This window comes from Meriones unguiculatus, chromosome 20 (assembly GCF_030254825.1).
Source record: "Meriones unguiculatus strain TT.TT164.6M chromosome 20, Bangor_MerUng_6.1, whole genome shotgun sequence".
NCBI lineage: Eukaryota > Metazoa > Chordata > Mammalia > Rodentia > Muridae > Meriones > Meriones unguiculatus.
The window spans coordinates 66,673,971-66,692,526 of NC_083367.1; the positions used below are offsets into that span (position 1 = coordinate 66,673,971).

The following is an 18,556-nucleotide window of genomic DNA, read 5'->3' on the forward strand; positions in this document are numbered from 1 at the left end:
CAAAACTGTCCCCGGGACTCAGACAACTCAGCTCCCACTAGGCCGGGACCTCTTCGGGGGAACCGGCTCTCCAGGACTCGAGCAGCGGCTACAGGCCGCGCTTTGAAAGGAAAAGTGGAGCCCGGGAGCTCCCGGCCCCGCCGCAGGAGGGAAAGTAAGCGGAGTCCGCGTCCTCGCGGCCCCGCCCCTCCCACGTGTTGCTCCGGGTCGGCCCCGCCCCCCCCACGTGTTGCTCCCGCTCGGCCCCGCCTCCTCTTTTATTCCGGGAGCCGGGAGCCGAGCTGAAACTTTGCAGCCGGAGCGCGCACGTTCTGCGTTCTCCTTCCCGGCCCGGGCGGCCCGCGACGGTGGCGCAGGCGGTGGGACCGGCTGGCGGGAAGGCTCGGGGCGGACGGCGCACGCGGAGCGAGGAGCTCGCTCGCCGGAGCCACGCAGGGCCGGCTGCGCTACAAGTTCCCGGCCCGGAGACTCTCCCCCCGGGCAGCCCGGGCCTGGGGTCTGAGTCCGCAGCCGTGCGTCCCCAGCTGCGGCGGGCGCGGGGCAGCAGCTGTATCGGAGAGCGGAGGGGGAGGACTGCAGCTGGAGCAGCCGCAGCGGACACCGCTGTCCCGTGCGCAGGGGCCCGGGGCCGCGCTCCCCTGTCTGAGCCGCAGCGAGATGGCTCGCTGACCGCGGCCATGCAGGCTTGAGCGGACGCCCGGGGCGCGCCGGGGCCAGCCGCGGGCGCAGACTGCCGTCCTCCGCCGCCGACTTCCCGGCCCAGCGGGCAGCGAAGCCTCGTACCATGGAGCCCGTGACCAAGTGGAGCCCCAAACAAGTGGTGGACTGGACTAAAGGTGAGCGGGCCGTGGAGGACCCCCGCGTCCTGCAGCCTGTGTGATGGGGCGGGCCAGGAGTTGGGCACCGAGGTGCTCGGCCCCTCCTGCCGGCGACAAAGCAAACTTCTGCTGAGCGGCTTGTGCGCCCCTTTCTGGTGCGCCTGCTCGATCGGTTCCTTTCGGTTGAGGGTGCGCGTCGTGTGCAGCCGACGGGACACCCGTGTTTAAGCCGTGGAGCAGAGGGAGGGTCTTTCTGTTGAAGATGGGCTGGGCATGTGGGACTAGGGGATCTGGCTTCAGAGCGTTCGCTCTGTCCTGCTCTGGTAGGGTGCCCGCGACTTGCTGCCTGTCGCCAAGCGCAGAGGCACAAGGCGTCTTTGTGTGGGTGACTGCCCTAGGATCTAGTGAAGGCTGCGGGCCCGGAGCAGCCTGCGGGCGTGACCGGGCAGTTGGGCAGGTAGACTGGGACTCCTGGGGCCAGCCCAGCCTGTTTGGGTTGGAGAGGGCCAGCTGGCTTTCGCGCCTGTGAGAACCCCAGCTCCAGGACTCCCGCTGAGGCAGGAACCCCAGGCGCCAGGACCCCCGAGGGCGCAGCATTTTGAGGCCAGCACTGAGAGGGAGCTGAGTGTCTGGAACTACAGTCTGGTTCTGTACAGTGCTCAGGAAGAGGAAGCCCAGTGGGTACTGGGCGATGCAGCAGGCTTGGAAGGGCTTGTTACTTTATCGTGTCTCTTATGATTGTTAGGGACAGTTTCCAGAGGGCTCAACTCTTTGTCTTCTTCCAATAGTCCAAAGTGCAGTGAGATCAGCCGGTGGATTGTTGGGGAACCCACCTCCTTACTTCAACATCTGTCTGAAGTTACTCTTCCCCTCCCTCGCCCCTCCCTTTTTGTCTCCAGGTGAGGAGTGGCACCCTTTCTCAGTAGTTCTGAGAGATGCGGGGTGCTTCACACTCGGCCAAGTGCGCTCTCTCTGTCTTTGCTTTTGTTCATCTCAGTGAACATGAGAAGTAGGGGATTCGGCGTGTTCAGGTCATCTTTCAAAGCGTCCTACCCATGGCTGTGGCACAGAGGAAACCCCTCCTGTCATTTCTCAAGCCAGTGTCTCACATAGGCCACTGGAAGGGCATGTGTCAGTAGTGAGGTCTGTCCGATGTGTGTCGGGTCATTACTGGCTTCTCTGAAGGGAAACACAGAGTACTTTCTTAGGAAGTTGTTTTTCCAGCGGCCAGAATTTCCAGGATTCTCAAGTGAAAGCCCTGGTGAAAAGAATGATAGGCCTTGGCGACCGTGCCAGGGTGAGCAGTAAACCACAGTTAGCAGCCGGCTTAAAATAGCCTTAACATGAAGTAGCTTCTGAGGACAGGACCAGGTGCCCCAGCTGGCGCTCAGAGCCAGAGCAGATGACCCATTTCACCGTACCACCACCATCACTGAGGCAAGCCAGTCGCTGCCCTTGCTCTCTGGTCCTTGACATGTGGATAATCCTAAGTGCTGTGTATGCAATGCCCAGGATGTTTGAAGACTCCGTGTGAAGAAGCAATAGAATTAACAGTTTTCATAGTTATTACATATCGATGTGATAGTATTTGAATAAAATTTACTACTAAAACGAACTCCAGTCGTTTCATTTTTGTTTTATGAATCTCGGCCTTTACGGCTTTTCATGGCTCCTGCTTGTGGCTCGCACTTTCTCTCTCGTGTGGTATAGTTCTAGTCTCATGAAGGGGCGACCGAGGACCCTCTGGCTTTCCTGTGGCTCTGCCAGCCTCCTTGATAACATATAACCAGGAAACTGGTAACAGACCCACAGGAGGAGGATGGAGTAAGCTCGCCACACACTCTAGACAGATAGATGGACCTCTCGCCGCTTCTCTTCTTCCTTTATCCTCTCTTAGATTGGGAGAAAAATATTCTCACCCTGTTATCATTATTTATTGATTTAAAAGTAAGAAAGGTTAAAACATTTGGGGCTATCTTTGGCCTTGTGGGTTGGTCGAGGCTGCCTTCATCCAGAAGTTTTGCGCGCGGTGAAGATCAGCTGTGGGTGGCTCAGGACCCTCCATGCTCATGCACTGTAGGTCACACACCTGTGCTGCCACTTGGCCGCATCCTGCAAACTCTGCCCCTTCTGCCTGCCAGGAAGACCTGGATACTCTCCTGTGCTAGAATCTTAAAAAAAAGGTAAAAGGTGGAGACACTTGCCGAGCTCTTGAGTGGTCAGAGGCCATGCTCTTCCAGATGGCCCAGTGTACTGAGTCAGGACTCCTGGTGTAATGTCGCACAGGTATAAGCCTTTCCATAAACGACCGTCGTGTGCCACGTGTTTGCTTAAAGGGTTGTTGAGCTGTCTCTGCTAGACCCTGCCCATCCCCCGCCCTAGACATACATCCCCAGACAAGCAGCTTGTCATGCTGATGTTGCACTCTTCCTGCTGTGTGACCATGAGTATGGCAGTAAGGATCTCCGTGAGAAGCACTCTCTGTAATCGGCCATATCTACAACTTGTGCCTTTGTCAATAGTACAGATTCCTGGTAAGAAAGAATGCGGCGTGCTGGATAAACACAGCATCTGGCTCTCATTATTAACTTTTGGCTGCCCAGTCACCAGTTTTACCACGCTGTGAGTAGACGCCTACTAAACATTAACAGTGTCAGCACAGGCACAGGCATTGTGTAAGTATCAACTCACTCTAATATGTACAACCACTGTGAAGGCAGGAATTGCTATTTCAATTTTCACTTGAGGAAACCGAAGCACAGAGAAGCTAAATCCTTTCACTTGTGTCAACTAGCCGTTTGGTGAGCAGTATTTTACCAAAGTGGTTAGGAGCTGTTTCACCCATTTTTTTCAGTATTTCCTTCTCGGGGTGATACCAGAGCACACTGCGACTCTCTAGCACACTTAGGAGTAGGTCTACAGAGTTCTCATGATGTAATTTATTAATATGTGGTGCTGGAAAACATGTATCCATCTTATTCTACATTGTCTCTATGCGGCAGAAAGTTGTGTATACAGGAGATGAATTCTTAGTTCACGTTACCTGTCCAACCAAGTAATGTGGCCAAAGGCACTTTTACAAACTTTACAACATGTAGAGGCAGCCACAGAAAGCCAGTGGATTAAGCAAGTGTGTGTTTCAGTTTTCTTTTGTTCGAGAGGTTGAGGTTGGGTAGCCCAGAAACTTCCATCATCCTGGTCTCATGTGTCTGTGTGGTATAACGTGGTGGAGCAGCTCGGTGCAGATGGCTGTTCCTGTGTTGGGCAGGAAAAACAGGCTTAGGATTATACCCAGCCAAGGCTCCCCTTTCGAGAGATTCCCTCCCGAGAGGGGCTGGAGAGGTGGCTCAGCAGTTAAGACCACCGGCTGCTCTTTCTGAGGACCAGGTTCGGGTCCCAGTGCCTGTGTGGCAGCTCGTAACTGTATGTAGCTCTAGTTCCAGGGGACCCCACACCCTTGAACAGGTATGCATGCAGGCAAAACGCCAATGCACATAAAATTTAAAAAACTAAAAAATAAAGTTCCCGTGAGATCCATTCAAGTCTCGTGACCTCCACCTCAGTTGTCAGAATAGTTTCATGACTGCTTTAGGCTGGAGAGGAAGCCTTTTGTGTCTGTGTGGTGCTGGGAACTGAACCTAAGGCGTCAGAAGTGCTCTGCCACTGTAACATGCTTTTAGCACCTAAGGGTACACTGTGGCCTTAAAAAGTTAGAATGTATACACCTTTAATCCCAGCACTCTGGAGGCAGAAGCACAGGCAAGTGGATCTCTCTGAGTTCGTGGCCATCCTGGTCTACAGAGCTAGTTCCGGGACAGCGAGGGCTACACAGAGAAACCTGTCTCGAAAAACCAAAAAAGAAAGAAAAGCAACTAGAATGTGGTCAGCAGGGAAGGAAGAGAGCCCAGCTATTGATGGGAAGCATGAGTGCCCACCACATGGCATTAAACATGGAATGTGAACTGTGGTCACGGATGTACTTCAAGTAGGACACGGGCCGCCTCTGCTGTAGAAATAGTGTTGTGTTTTAATTTCTCTCGAGTGTCCTTAAAATAGATGAGGTCTTTGTTCCTAGGCTTTATTTAAATACTAGTTTTGTAATACGTTGTGCCCTGAGTTGCATTTCTGCTTTCATGCTGTTGGGCAGTGTGTTCAAGGAGGAAGACACTCCTTTGTTCCGTGTCCCTTTCCTTCGCTTGGCCGTGATCAGCTGGAACTGGCAGCTCTCAGTCAGCGTGGTCCTGAGTGAGCACACCTTCCAGCCAGAAGCCTCCCACCGACCAGCCAGTGCTCTTGCCAGCATCCGTCACAACGTGGGTCTCCATCGCACAGCGAAGGGGGCTTTTCCCCTCCAAGGCGGAGGAGGTGGCCTTGGAGGCATTTGCTTGTCTTCGGCTCATTGCGTGGAATTCTACGTGCATGTAGCATATCAGCGACCATAAAGGGCCTCCCTGTGTGCTCCTGGAGCGGCTGGTGGGAACTTCACACTTGTGGGTCAACTGGAGTGTGCCGTCTCGCACTATTGGGCACTGCCATTCCTCCCTACAACATCCGGGAGGGCCACGGTTTTGCCGTCCTGTCCAGTTGAGGGCATACCTTTCCTTCAGCCCCTGTGGTCACTGGAAAGGAGAGATCTCATCAGCTGTAGGCTCATTTTCCACAGAGCCAGGACCTTCTTTGCCAACATACACCCCCTCTCTGTTTCTGTTTCCTGGGCTTCAGTAATAATAGTTTTCTTCATTGCCATCTTGGGAAAACATTAAACGAAGCATTTATTATGTGGTAGATGCTGTTTCGAGAGCTTGCTGTAGGCACCCTCAGAAAGGTGCCTAAATGCTCAGAAAGCCCAAGCAGAGAGGTAGGTAGCATGTTAGCCCATATTAAAGAAACAGGAGGCGGGAGAAAGGCTTGCTCAGGGTCATGGGTTTACAAGCAGCGTGTGCTTTGAAGCCTTCCTTCATCTCTCCATCTCTGTGTTCCTCGTGCCAGTCAGGGGAGCTGAGTGGCCAGGAGTGTGGGCACCGTCACCAGCTCAGTTGGCATCCCGGTCTGCCTCTGACTGTGTGATCTTATGTAAGTGCTCCTTAAATTGCTGTGCTCTGTCTTTATTGCTTCCTTCTCTTTATCCTATAGCTTCAGGTCATGAACTGTTGTGTGAGCATTGAGGTCTCATTAGGTGGATCCTGATGGTCCAGGAGCACTATTCTCTGCTGGACAGGCTTCTCCGCCAGCTACCACAGAATTGGGGTGACACTTGTAGCCCTTAGGAAGTAGATCAGCCGATGGGAACTGCCTCCTGTTAATATGGCAGACAACCAGTCCAGCTTTCTCTCTTTCTGTGTGCGTGTGAATGTGAGCATGTTCATGTGTGTGGAAGTGGAGCCAACCTCGGACGCTATTCCCCAGGGGCTGTCTGTCTTGTGTTTTGAGAAAAGATCTCTTGTGTTAGTTAAGCTGGCTGGCCAGCAACCCGCAGAGAGCCTCCCGTGTCAGCCTCTGCTCTTCCATGTGCACACCACATGCCTGGCTTTTCTACTTGGGGTTTAGGGATCAAGCTTGGGTCATCATGTTTGATTGGCAGACACTCTTCACGGACTTGAGCCACCTCCCCAGGTCCCTTGGCACCTGCTTTAATAGTACCTCAACTTCCAGCTAGCATAGCATTAAAATGGCCATGCCCGCCACCACCCCTACCCACCTGGCATCTGCTCCATGCACACTGGCATTGACCTCCTCTGCATTTCCATATCACAATCTGTATTTTAACAAGAGCACACACACCTTTCGCAGCTGGAGAAAGCCCCTATTTCCTCCCCCAGCACAGGGCTGAAAACATGTTTTCTAACTTAGCTGGTAGGCCCTGCCCCCTTGGCCTTGGGTTGCTCTGTGCTTGAGTTCAGAGTGCTCACCCGTCCTTTGAGGATGCCTGACTTGGCCGCTCATTAAGACAGAAGAGCAACCTTACCGCTCCTGTTTGTAAGTGTCACCTAGCAACAGCACAGGCAGTTCTTCGCCATTGCCCCTGGGGTTCTTTATCCCCTGGGACTTTCAGAAGCTTCAGAACAACTTTGGCTTTAATTACTGTTGTTTTATTCTTTAAGGGGAGTGGTGGAGAGGTGTTGTGAGGGTGAGTGCTCACCGTGGCTGAAGTCGATTCTCAAGTGATTCAGCTGTACTTATAGGGACGAGATGGGCCTTTGGCCAGTCATGTCTCCTGGGCTAGTGACTATGGGGAACTTGCCATCTAGCTGACTCTGAGATTTGCCTGTGTACATTTTGTTATTGGAGGAAAGAGACACTGAACGCCATCTCAGCAGTTTTCAAAATTTAGAAGCTTGTGTGTTGTGCCAAGCATGGCTGTCCTGGCTCCCGTATTGTTGGAAATGGGGAAGAGATCTCTTCCTGTCTGGCCTCAGCCGTCAGAGACTGGCTTGTTAGGTTCACCTCACTGGATGGCGCTGGGAGCCTCCCCTTGCCTGCCTCGCCACCCCTGTGCCTCTGGTAGATGTGGCGTGTGACGGACAGCCACCACTACACCATGTGCTCACCGCAGCTAGCCACGCTGAGAACGTGTGGTTGGTCTCATTTTACTTTTCTGTTTTGCTCTCATTTCTGCTGTCTTTGGATTTCATCCCTGGCTTAGCCATTACCTGGGCTTGCGTGAGCAAGCGCAGTTTTATTTACATGAGCTCTGCAGGGCCTTCCCAGGTTCCCCCTCCTTTAACCATTTTCACGGGCAGTCACATACATCTCCTCAGCACTGAGTCGAGGCCTTGCAGTTTGGATGAGCTGTCCCAGCTCTGGAGCCGAGTCTGCCTCCCTCACAGGCTTTGGTTCTACCCTCTGGTCCAGCTGGGTCTAATGTTTGGCTCCTTCTCATCCAGCACTTGTGAGAAGGAAGGCGCCCCTTCAGGGAGAGAGCTGCCTATGCTCTTCTTGCTCTGGCTGCAGCTCCTGTAGAATCCTTGACATTAGGAACTTTACTTTCTAGCAGTTGGGACATGTACTACCAGCCGCTAAGTGATGTTTTGGTGTTGCTTGGTTTTGTCAGAAGGTAGCTCAGCAATAAACCATTTCTCATCTGGCTTTCTTAACTGTGTGTGCATGCGTGCATATGTTAATATTATTTTATTTTACTTTTTAGTGATGGGATCATCCTGAACCTTGGGCATGCTAGACATTGAGCGACATCCCCAAACCAACTTTATATTTATGTCGAATGGCACATTTCTTGTCTGAGTGATACGGTTAGCACATCTGGCTGGCACGTGTACTTGTGCTTACCTGTCGTAGACAACACTTGTAGTTGTTTTGGGCCTGTTTGGTGCTGGTAGGTGCTTTGGGTGAGAAGGCAATTGAGGGACCGAAGATGCAGAGTCAGCTCTGATCCTGCGTCTCACACAGAGGTTGGAAAGCTTTGCATACCTGACTTTGCCAAGCTCATCTTTACTTGCCTCATCTCAGAAAAGGGACAGGTCATCAGCAACACATAGGGTTTTAGTTAAAATGAGAAGGTAAGATGTAGTGAGAGCACTGGGCATAGTATATGGTATATAAATATCCACACACGAATTATTTATTATTAATTCATAACACTTCCCAGTGAATGAATGCGATAGAATGGGATGATTTCTATTTAAATATTCAACACTCTTGTGGCTGACTGTCTCCTTTCCCATGTCTCATAGTTATTTGTGACAGGATGACCTCTTTTTTTTTTTTTTTTTTTTTTTTTTTTATTGGTGGACAGGAGGCAAGTTAAGTGGACTAATCAGCTATTTTCTGCCCTGTGGTTTTCCTGGCCACTTCCTTTTCCTTTCTTGAGAGGACCCCTTATGTCCTCCAGGAAGATGGGGACATTAAAATGTTGGGTAGCTTCTTGTTTGAGAACGGTTCAGCGGCAGCTCTTGTCAGGGTGACAGTCTGTGTTGTGGCAGAGAGGTGAGGTTCGAATTAATTTAACAAATGAGATCGATCATTCTCTGTCTGCACAGGTTTGGTTTCAGGGTTCCTGGGTATTAACGTGCACAGATGCCTATTTTCTCATGTAAAAACGTGCAGTGTTTTCATGGAACCTCCAGGTGTCTTGCCCATATGTTTTCAGTCATCGTTAGATTATTTATAGTAAACAGTGTAAAGGGCATGGGAGTCATTGTGAAACGATATGGCTTAGGCAAGGGTAAGAATGATAGGTGTGGACATATCCGATACAGGCAAAAGCTTTTCCTCCCAAATGTTTGTCTGTGGTCACTTCAGTTTGCCGAAGGGAAGCCAAAGGGAGCCGGTGGCTGTGGAGGCTGAAAGTGAGTCATGAGTAAGTACCTAGTTCCCGGGGATGCTCCAGGGGCAGGCTTTCAGTGACAGACAACCGGCCCCACACCATGAACGAGAAGATATCTGTGTTAAGTGTAAAGACAAAGCAGAGGTGTGGATGAAGCGCCCAGGCAGCGGGTGAAGGACCTCTTTGGATGGTGTGATCAGGGAAGCCTTTCTGAGAAGAAGGCACACAGGCCCGGCGAGAGGAAGGAATGGGCTGTGGGGAAAATAGAGGAGCATCATGTGAGAGAATGATTTGTGCCCTGTGGAGTGAGTGAGCTTGTTTGGGTGGGATGAGGAAGGGATGGACGGTGGGGTTGTGAAGATCAAGTGTTACAGGACAGGTGGAGTGGGAAAGGGGCTGGGAGAGAAAAGAGCTCAGGCCATGTGGGCTTGTGTGCATCGTGGAGAGGCACAAAAAAACCGGAGTTGGTGAAAAGCAGGGCCATGGCCTTGTCCAGTCTGGCTCCTGAAAGACTGCTCTGGCTTGTTGAAGTAGCAGTGAGCGTGGAATACAGCTGCAGATATTACCATATTCTGAAGTTGGTAAGACTATGACTGGGTCATGCTGGATTCTGAAGAGAAGTTGAGGACAATTCATCCATTGCTTTATAGCTCAGTGCTTTGAACACCGCATTTGAAATTGGAATGCCAGTCTGTTTTTCCTCATGCCAGGGTTAGGTAAGTTCTCTGGCCTCCCCTGTGTCCCGACTCCTGTCTTGCCACGTGTGCTAGGCACTCACCCTTTGTCTCATTGCCTTCACATGTTCTGTTCACGTCATTGTTCTTTTCTGGCACATTCTGCTGGAGCTACAGTGTCTGAAGTTGCTTATTGCTCTATGAATAGAGTTTCTGTGAATGTGGGCTTAGACTGGTTTGCTTTCTTTGACATCAGAGGGAAAACTGAACAGTTTTTAACCTGTGCCCAGGAGGGCAGATGCAGATATGTGGGTTTTTTATTTTTTATTTTTTTAGACAAAAAGCAGCCTTTAAGTCAGAGATCAGTGGGTGGGAGAAATTAGAATGTTTGTGTTTGAAAACTTTGAAAGCATTTGAGTACAGGAACTGGCAGATCTGACTGAAAATATTCTGCCTTGGTGCTGGACCGTCCTAATTTTCACTGTAGAAAACAGAGCCATTTTAGTCAAATAGATGGTATTTTGGGAAATTCTCAGCAAGGAAGAGTTAAGCACATTTTTCAAAAACACCTAATGTCTCACTTCTCAATAGGGAAGGGCGAGCAGGGAGGGAAATGAAGGCAAACGGTCGGCAAGTTCTCTTTTACTACAGACGAAGTTTCTTGGTTGCCTTGAGGCAAGGGGACTGTCACTCTCCAGGAGGAAAACCCCTGTGTTATCTAACTAGAGAGGCAGTGTGGGCATCTGAGTCATGCTTTCCTGAGGAAAAGATTGCAGTGAAAGGAAGCAATCTATTTCCTATTTTAAGAGGTTTGCAGAGCGGGCGGGGGAGTGAAGAGTTAGTGCTTTGGGTGTGTGGGGGGGTACAGCAGAGTGTACTAAGTACATACTTAAGTATGTACTAATTAGACAATCTTGCATGTTCTCAGTCTTGCATATTGTGTGTGTGTATGTGTATGTGGGTTTGTGTGTGTGTGTGTGTGTGTGTGTGTATGTATGTATGTATGTGGAAGCCAAAAGACTATCATTCTTTCTGCCTGTCTGCCTAGCTATCTATCCATCCATCCATTTTTATGTCAGTCTCTTGGCTGAGACCTGGCTCACTGGCCAGAGAGCATGGATCTGTCTCCCCAGTGCTGGAATTACGAGTATATGCCGGCATGTTTGACTGTTTTTCTTGCAGGCCCTTAGGCTTGCGAGACGGGCACCTTACTGACTGAGCCATCACCCTAGCCCTGTGAGGTAATTTCAAATCACGGTGTCAACAGCAGAGTCTAGTGAGCATGCCTGTGGGAGCATGACTTACGTGGTGGAGGAACACAGACATGGTGTGCTGGGAGGGTCGGGCTCCCAGGCACCTGTTGGAGTTGTCAGCACCATCTTATCATGGATTCTGACAGGAACCGTCACTGACCGTGAGCAGGTGACCCATCTGTGAACAGCATTTCTGAAAGACTGTCCACCCTGAAGCTTACAATGGTTAATGACTTAGGGGATAATTGAGGCTTAACTGTGGGCACCCCAGCCAGCTTGAAGGACAGACCTCTCTGTGCAGAAAAAAGTCTTTAATTTTGGCTCTAAGTCCAGAAGCATTAGTTTATCCCCTTTCAGAGGGATCAAACAAATAAATGACACGAGTCAGACCCGCCACAGAATTCCTGCTGACAAGGTGGCTTTAGATTGAGGCGTGATGAGTGGTTAGGAAGGAGAGCTCTTTTGGCGGGGGATTTTTTTTTTTTTTTTGACATGCTTCAGGATACAGGACACTGGGCCCGGGTCCTAAGAATTCCTTTTACACCTTGTGTAGGGGACAGCTAAGGTTGTCTCTGGGGACTCCCAGCTGGCAGCTCTGTCCCACGGAAGGTACATTTTTGGCTGTGATCCCCTGCATTGCTCCTCTGGGAAAACCAGAACAGATGGGGTATTTCCTAAAACTGTGGCTTCCTTCTTCTGGATAGAACTATAGGTGTAACACAACATTTAAGGGGTTTACTTATTTAGGCTATTTATTTATTTATTTATTTATTTATTATTATTTTCTTGTGGTGCTGGCGTATGGAGTCAAGGCCTTGTGGCACACAGAAGTGAGCGCTGAATGCTGGGAAGGGCCACAGGCTTTGCACCAGGATTCTCAGGCTCAGATGCTGTGTGGCTGGCCAGGTGCCATGCTGGAAGTAGAGGCCGGGGCCTTGAGACAGCAGGGCACAGTGGACACATTCTTCAATTTCTCCTGATTGGACCTGAACCTTCCAGGTCTTTGGGCTTTCACTTTATGTTGTTCAAAAGAAGCTGAAAATTTGTCTGTGGTTGGTGTTTCCCAATTTTAAGAAAACTGCAGCGTTTTTTGTTGTTGTTGTTGCTACTGTTTGCTTTTGGCCTTAATGAAACAAAAACCTTGCCAGGTTAGTTGTTAGATGAAAATATACCCATGAGATGTGAACGGGCTTTCTACATAGTTAAGTCATGCCTTTTCAGCCTGCAGTTTCATCGTAGTTGATCTGCTTCCATTACGTCTGAGATTGTAACACATGGTCTCATATATGCCAGTATTGTTAGGACGGATCACCCTTGCCCGGATGGACCCAGAAGACCTCCCGGTTGCTATTGTTCAGTGGAGATACAGGTGTCTGGTCCTCCTGGCTCAGTGTGTCTACAGAATACCGGCTGTGCAGTCATGGCCCCCCGCAGGAGCTGTTTCTGCATTATCTGGTTTCATGTGCCACTTAAATTTGTATTGTTTCCAAGTTTGTGGGCAACTTAGTGAGGTTCTTATTGGCTTATTAAACTTCCAGCTGCCTTCAAATCCTCTTTATCTTCACAGCGCTCTGAATTGGCAAACAGAACTCAGAAATACGGATCCCAGTACTTAAAAAAACTTAGAGTACCACTCTTCCATGATAAAAACTATAAAACTTCTCTCAAAAGATTATGGGTCATTTTAACTTTTCAGTTTGATCTGCAAGTGTATAGATATTACATGGACTTATATGTGTGTGGATAGAGATTGTATGCACACATTTATCTATATGTACAAATGAATGGATGGTCGTAATTGGTGATGTGTTGTTAAGCTTCCATTAGGCCTTAGACAACTGCTGATGCCTTGCTACACGCTCATAATAAAGAACAGTGTGGGTGACCACTTTTGTACCAGTTGCTCCGCTTCATGCTAGGATCAGGGTTTTGATTGGCTTAAATCCTGTGTCAAGGCAGGCTGCGCTTGCTCCCTGACCCTGGAGGTGCTCTGTAGCATGTCGCCCCTCTGCTAAGGGTTTTCAGGGTTTATCTCATTCAGAGGGCTACATGTGGAGCCCACGGACAGGTACATGCTCTTCAGCCTTGTGAACCATTTGTGATCCACTGCTATTGAAGAAGCTTGCCCTTACTTCACTGGATAATGAGAAGAAAACACAGAGGTTGGAAGGGCGTGCTGGCATGGGCTGTGGAAGTGACGAGGCTTTCCCAGGGGAAGTGTGGGGAGAGGCTGAGAGACCAGCTGTGAATAGTCCTTTCTGCAGGAGCAGAGGCCACAAACCCAGAGCACTCCAAAACCTCAGTAGGGTCTAACTTGAAGTCTGGGTTCTCTCAGCTTGTGGGTCACAACTCCATTGGGGGCCAAGTAACTCTTTCACAGAGGTCACCCCAAACCACTGGCAAACACGGATCTTTATATTTTAGTTCATAACAGCAGCAAATTTACAGTTATGAAGTAGCAATCAGATAACTTTATCATTGGGGTTCACCACAACATGAGGAAGTATATTAAGGGGCCACAGCCTTAGGAAGGTTGAGAACCGCTTAGTGGAACTAGGGGAGATTGGTCACTCAGTAAAGTTTGCCCCACAAGGATGAGGACCTGTGTTCAGACCTTCAACTCAAGTAAAAAACTGGGCGTGGTGATGTACGCTTATGGTCCTTGGTTGGGAAGGCAGGGCCAGCTAGTTTAGCTGAGTTGGTGAGTCCTAGATCCCAGTTAAGAGACCTTATCTCAAAACCAAAAACCCAACCAACCAACCAACCCTGAAGAGTGATGCTTGAGCTAGACCTCTGTATGTGGTCACCATCTGTATGCACTCATATTCATACCGCTCTGGCCACACTCACAAATCAGCTCTGGGGGATCGAGACACCTGTTTCCTCCTCAGAGGTGGTGCGTTTTGTTTGATGTACCGTCTTCTGCTCTTGAGGATGACAAAGCTCCTCCTCTCTTTGCAGTGCTCTAATTGTCTCATGTTTTAATGAATGCAAATCTCATGCTGCTTGGCACAGGAGATGTGTTAAGACAGGGGAGTGTTAGCTGGAATTCAGGTCCTCAGACCTGAAGGGGAGTGATATCAGTGTGAAATGATGCAGTGTACGTGAGCATGACAGCCCGGATTGTTCCCATAGGTGCATCTTCCACTGTCTGTCTAGGTTCTGTATTATCCTGTGTCTTGCCCAGTTAAGCAGGCAAGACTTGTTAGTGTCAGATCCAAAACCTTGCAGGGAGTCCTCGCTGATGTTGATTACCCTTGATGCCTTATATGATTCTTCTGGAGCATCCAGAATGCTTTGAGATCATATACAAATCATGTTTCCAGCCCGAGGGTGGAAACTTTGTTAGAGGAAAATTGGTACAACTAGAGAGAACCAATCAACTTTGAATATAGTTTGTGCAGTATTTATTGAGCACCTGTCATCGGTGATGTTCTTTCTTGTTCAGGTGCAATGGACAAGAAAGGGTCCCTGTTTCTTTGAAACTTTCAATCACATGGTGTGGTCCATAAGCATTCAAGGTCTTCTCCTAGGTCTTCTGGAGAGGAGGGACTGGCATTCAGCGCAGGCGTGAACAGGTGCTTCAAGAGCAGCAGGCCCTCCTGTAGAAAAAGACCAGGTCCAGACTGTCGGATGGGCAAGAGGCAGCTGAGCTTGTTAGAAGGGAATCCATCTTCTTCAGAAAACCAGGAGTCGAGAGACAGCGTGGTTCTTTGGTGAGGTGCAGAGTGGACAGAGAGGAGGCTGGAGAGCCGCGGCAGGAGTGTGCAGGGTCACCAGGGTCCTTTCTGTGTCTCTGAGGGGCGGGAACCAGTGAAGCTGTCTGTGTCTTGTGATCTTCCTTTGTGTGTTTGCACACATAATGCATTTGTATATTACAGACTCATGTATACATAGTAAATAATAAATGCACATTTGTGTTTCCAGACCCTCGTGTGTTATTCTTTGGTTCATAGTTTCGTCAGGCAAGCCTTGGTGTGTTGTTTATGTAGTATACGACCAGACTGGCCTTTCAGACCCCTACAGCGCTTGTCACCCTGAATCTTGGGGAAATATCACCTGAGGGCTCTGAGGAAGGAATGTGACCCTGTGAGCGTGTTTATTTCCTTTGATCTTTGAAATGTAAAACTGATCCTGACTTGAAGTTTAAAGACATTAAAAGAGTCTGTGTTTAAAAGAAGGACCCATGAATGACGGACTGGAGCTGTAAAAAGGAAATAGGGGTGATGTTGGCAGGGGCTGGGGAGAAAAGGAACGCCAGCAGGGAGGGTGCAAAGAGGAATAAGCCCAGCTTGAGCAGGAGAGGAACCCTGACCAACTCTGCTGTGGAGTATGATCCCTGGGCACACCTGGAGTCCAGGATGCCTCGACGCTCTCACCTGTGATCAGCTGTAGGTCTCTGGTTAATGATTAGTAATGGTTTGGAGCTCAGAATGAAGGCTTTGTATGTCCAGTGGGGTCAGCCAGAGCCTTGCATTTGTCTGCTCTGAAAGTGAACCGGAACATGGAGGAGGACCCTTCTCCCTGCCCCCCAGGGCAAGGTCGAGGCAGTGAGATGGACAGTACAATCCAGCATTGCCCTCCTCCTGCCTTTGCCCTTTTGCTGTACTTTGTCCCCAGTCTTCATCCTCACACACCTGCGTACAGCAGGGTGACTTTAACCGGAACCCTGAGACTAGAAGATGGCTGTGATGTCTCAGACCCTGGCTCTGTGGAGTCATCCACATGTTATCTCCCCGCCACACGGGTTCCCGAACTCCTCAGGACACAGTAGACAGCTTGGGTGTCAGCTCTGAGGGGTGTGGCTGCCTGGGTCTCACTGTTGTTTTCCAGCGTGTCTGACATTGTTGCTTCTCTCCCAGGGTTAAGCATATACTCAGCTCTGGGAAAATCCATTCCCAACAGTCCAAAGTTATAATTCAGGGGAATGTGGTTTTAAAACAGTTTCACAGAGTGGACTTTTAGTTTTTTTTTTCTTTTTCCAATTATTGTGTTTAAAGAACAGTCCTCAATTTTCGCTCCTGCCCGTTCTTCTTCCAGCTTGATTTCTGACCACCCTTGGAAGATGTAGCTGCTTGAAATGCCACTTTCACATATTTTATCTGTGTTTTCTCAGCAGCACAACAGGATTCTGTCCTCTAAGTTCTTTTTGTATCTGTTTGCTTGTGTTCACACGGAGGCTTTTTTTTTTTTTAATTCTCCTTCCTCTTAAAAAGTAAAATTCTTGCAAAAATATTTTAATTGTCTATCAAATGCAAGGACCTGGGTTGGATTCCTAACAACAACAAACCGCTCACATACACACACACACACACAGACAGACACCCCCCCGCCCCCATGCACACACACAGACACACACACACACACCACATTCCCCACATGTGCATGCATGGGACGTGGATGGGGGGGCATGCATTTTAGCATTTTAAAATATTTTCCTACTTTAAAATTAACTTGAGTTGATAGGTAGTAATCGGTTCTGTTGTCAACATTCCATCTCCAGAAACTACGGTCCTGTGAATCAAAGAAGAGTCATTACAAAGGGAGGAAGCAGAAACTCGGTTAAGCTGCCCGAGGGAGTCAGGGGGACATTTCTGGCCAGGCTTTCTTGTGAAGTGCTATAGTGGTGGGTTTGTGGAAGCGGTAAGAGGTGGGATCAGACCTTCCTAATGACCTAATCATCACCACAAGCTCCTTGGACAGCTTTGTGGCTCAGTGTTGGTAATTATCATCCTCGGTGGTAACTGTAGCTACAATGTGTTAGAAGCCAATAAGCCTATCTTGAGTTTTTGTAACAACAGATCGCATTGTTCAGGCCCCTTTAACACTCCCTCTGCAGATGCCCAGAGTCAGAAAATGGTGAGTGGCGTGTCAGCGGGGCTCAGCTAGGCAGGCCCATATTCTACTTGAGTAACTTGATTGTTTGATGTCCAGTGGAGATTACTGTCACCTCCAATGCAAATTTTATTCCTTGAGATGGTCAAGGATGCTCTCTGACTATCAGATCAAGGCCTGCCAGGTGAAGGTTAACCTGGAAAGTCTCAGACAAAGTAGGCATTACCTTCTAAAGGTCTTGTTTGCCACTGGAATGTATCTGGGGTGTAGAAGCATAGGCTTGCGGTTAATTGCCTGCTTATAGAGGCATGGTTAAACTATATTCTGGAGGGAAAAATACATTACCCAATTCATCCATGTCTCTCTGGCTGGCTGTCTCCTTCCCTCTTCTTCCTCCTCTTTCTCACTCCTCCTTTCCCCGTCCCCCTAGTCTGCGGCAGCTGCAACATTGCACAGTGGTATGTATGTGTGGTAGAGTAATTGCAGAAGTTCTTGTCCTTTTCTGTCCCCACCTGCATGTGCCATGCCACAGAGGCCACTCGTTGCTTAAGCACGAGTCTGTTTTAAGTTGGGCTCATGCTATCACTTCCATGGCTCCTGTTGAGAGCTGAGTGAGCTTTGGTCCCAACATCCATATAACCCATATAGCAATTTCTTCTTCTTCCTCCTCCTCCTCTTCCTCCTCTTCTTCCTCCTCCTCCTCTTCCTCTTCTTCCTCTTCCTCCTCCTCCTCTTCTTTTTGGTTTTTCGAGAAAGGGTTTCTCTGTGTAGCCTTGGCTGTCCTGGATTCAACCAGGCCTGGCCTCAAAATCACAGAGATTCCCCTTCTGCCTCCCAAGTGCCGGGATTAAAGGCGTCTGATGCCACACCCAACTGTAGCACATGCTTCTTAAAGGGAGCCTCAGTGTGCTTGTTGAGGGCTGCACATCTGTCCTGGCAGAGGCGGTTTTCCTCTTCAGCAGGGCAGCCTGCCTCCCATTGAACAAGGACACCGGCCCTTCACAGTATGTCAGTCACATCTCGGAGAGCAGCGGGAGAGAGAAAACCAGGCTCTGTTGACTTTGTGCTGTGTGCCGAGCCACTGAGGAGAGAGGCCACGTCTACCTCTACTCCTTCCAGGTGGAAGGGAACCGGTGAATGATTTAACTGCCTCCCCTCAGTGCTTCCACTAACAGTGTCCTGAGACTTGAGAATGGCCTCTTCTGGGGGGGGGGGGTCACACGGCTCCAAAACAGCATCGGGGTGCCTCAGGAGCCCTTCAAGGCTGTATTTCTGTTATCAGCGTCTGTACCCGAGACTCACTCAGTTCCTGCTTCGCCAGGGCTCTTGATAACCGGCAGGTGTGTGACAGCATTTGGGTGTGTCTGTGATGTGATGTGCACACCCCTGAGTAATCCCTGGCAGAATAGCGCCACATGGAAGGTGCTCAGTCTCGCCAAGCTCAATCAGGGAAGCCAGCCAACAACTTGTTCCGTCAGATCAGCACCCATAAGCACTGTGGGAACGGCTGCCCGCAGAGTGGCTTCTACTCCTTACCAGAGACACAGGTCACAGAGCTTTGCCAGCCTCAGAGGATTTAGGCTGCCTGTGTGAAAGGGAGGCGTCTTATGAGCCTTCCCTACCGGTGTCAGAGAGGCTCCAGTCCTGGGCAGGGGGAAGTATGCTGGGCTGGGAGCACGTTAATAGTGACTGGGC

At 49.7% G+C, this 18,556-nt stretch overlaps 1 protein-coding gene across 3 annotated transcripts in view; it reads left to right on the forward strand.

The window, feature by feature from the left end:
* Positions 1–697: 697 nt before the first annotated feature.
* The window catches only part of Cnksr3 (CNKSR family member 3), an 86,612-nt gene continuing 68,753 nt past the window's right edge, over positions 698–18,556 (forward strand). For 2 of the 3 annotated variants that reach the window (XM_021648890.2, XM_060373279.1), the window contains exon 1: positions 704–836. In XM_021648890.2, coding sequence (XP_021504565.1) covers positions 785–836 — 52 coding nt within the window. In that variant the 5' untranslated portion in view covers positions 704–784. Of the gene's footprint in view, positions 837–18,556 lie in introns of all 3 variants that reach the window. The other variant, XM_060373277.1, reaches the window with a different exon arrangement.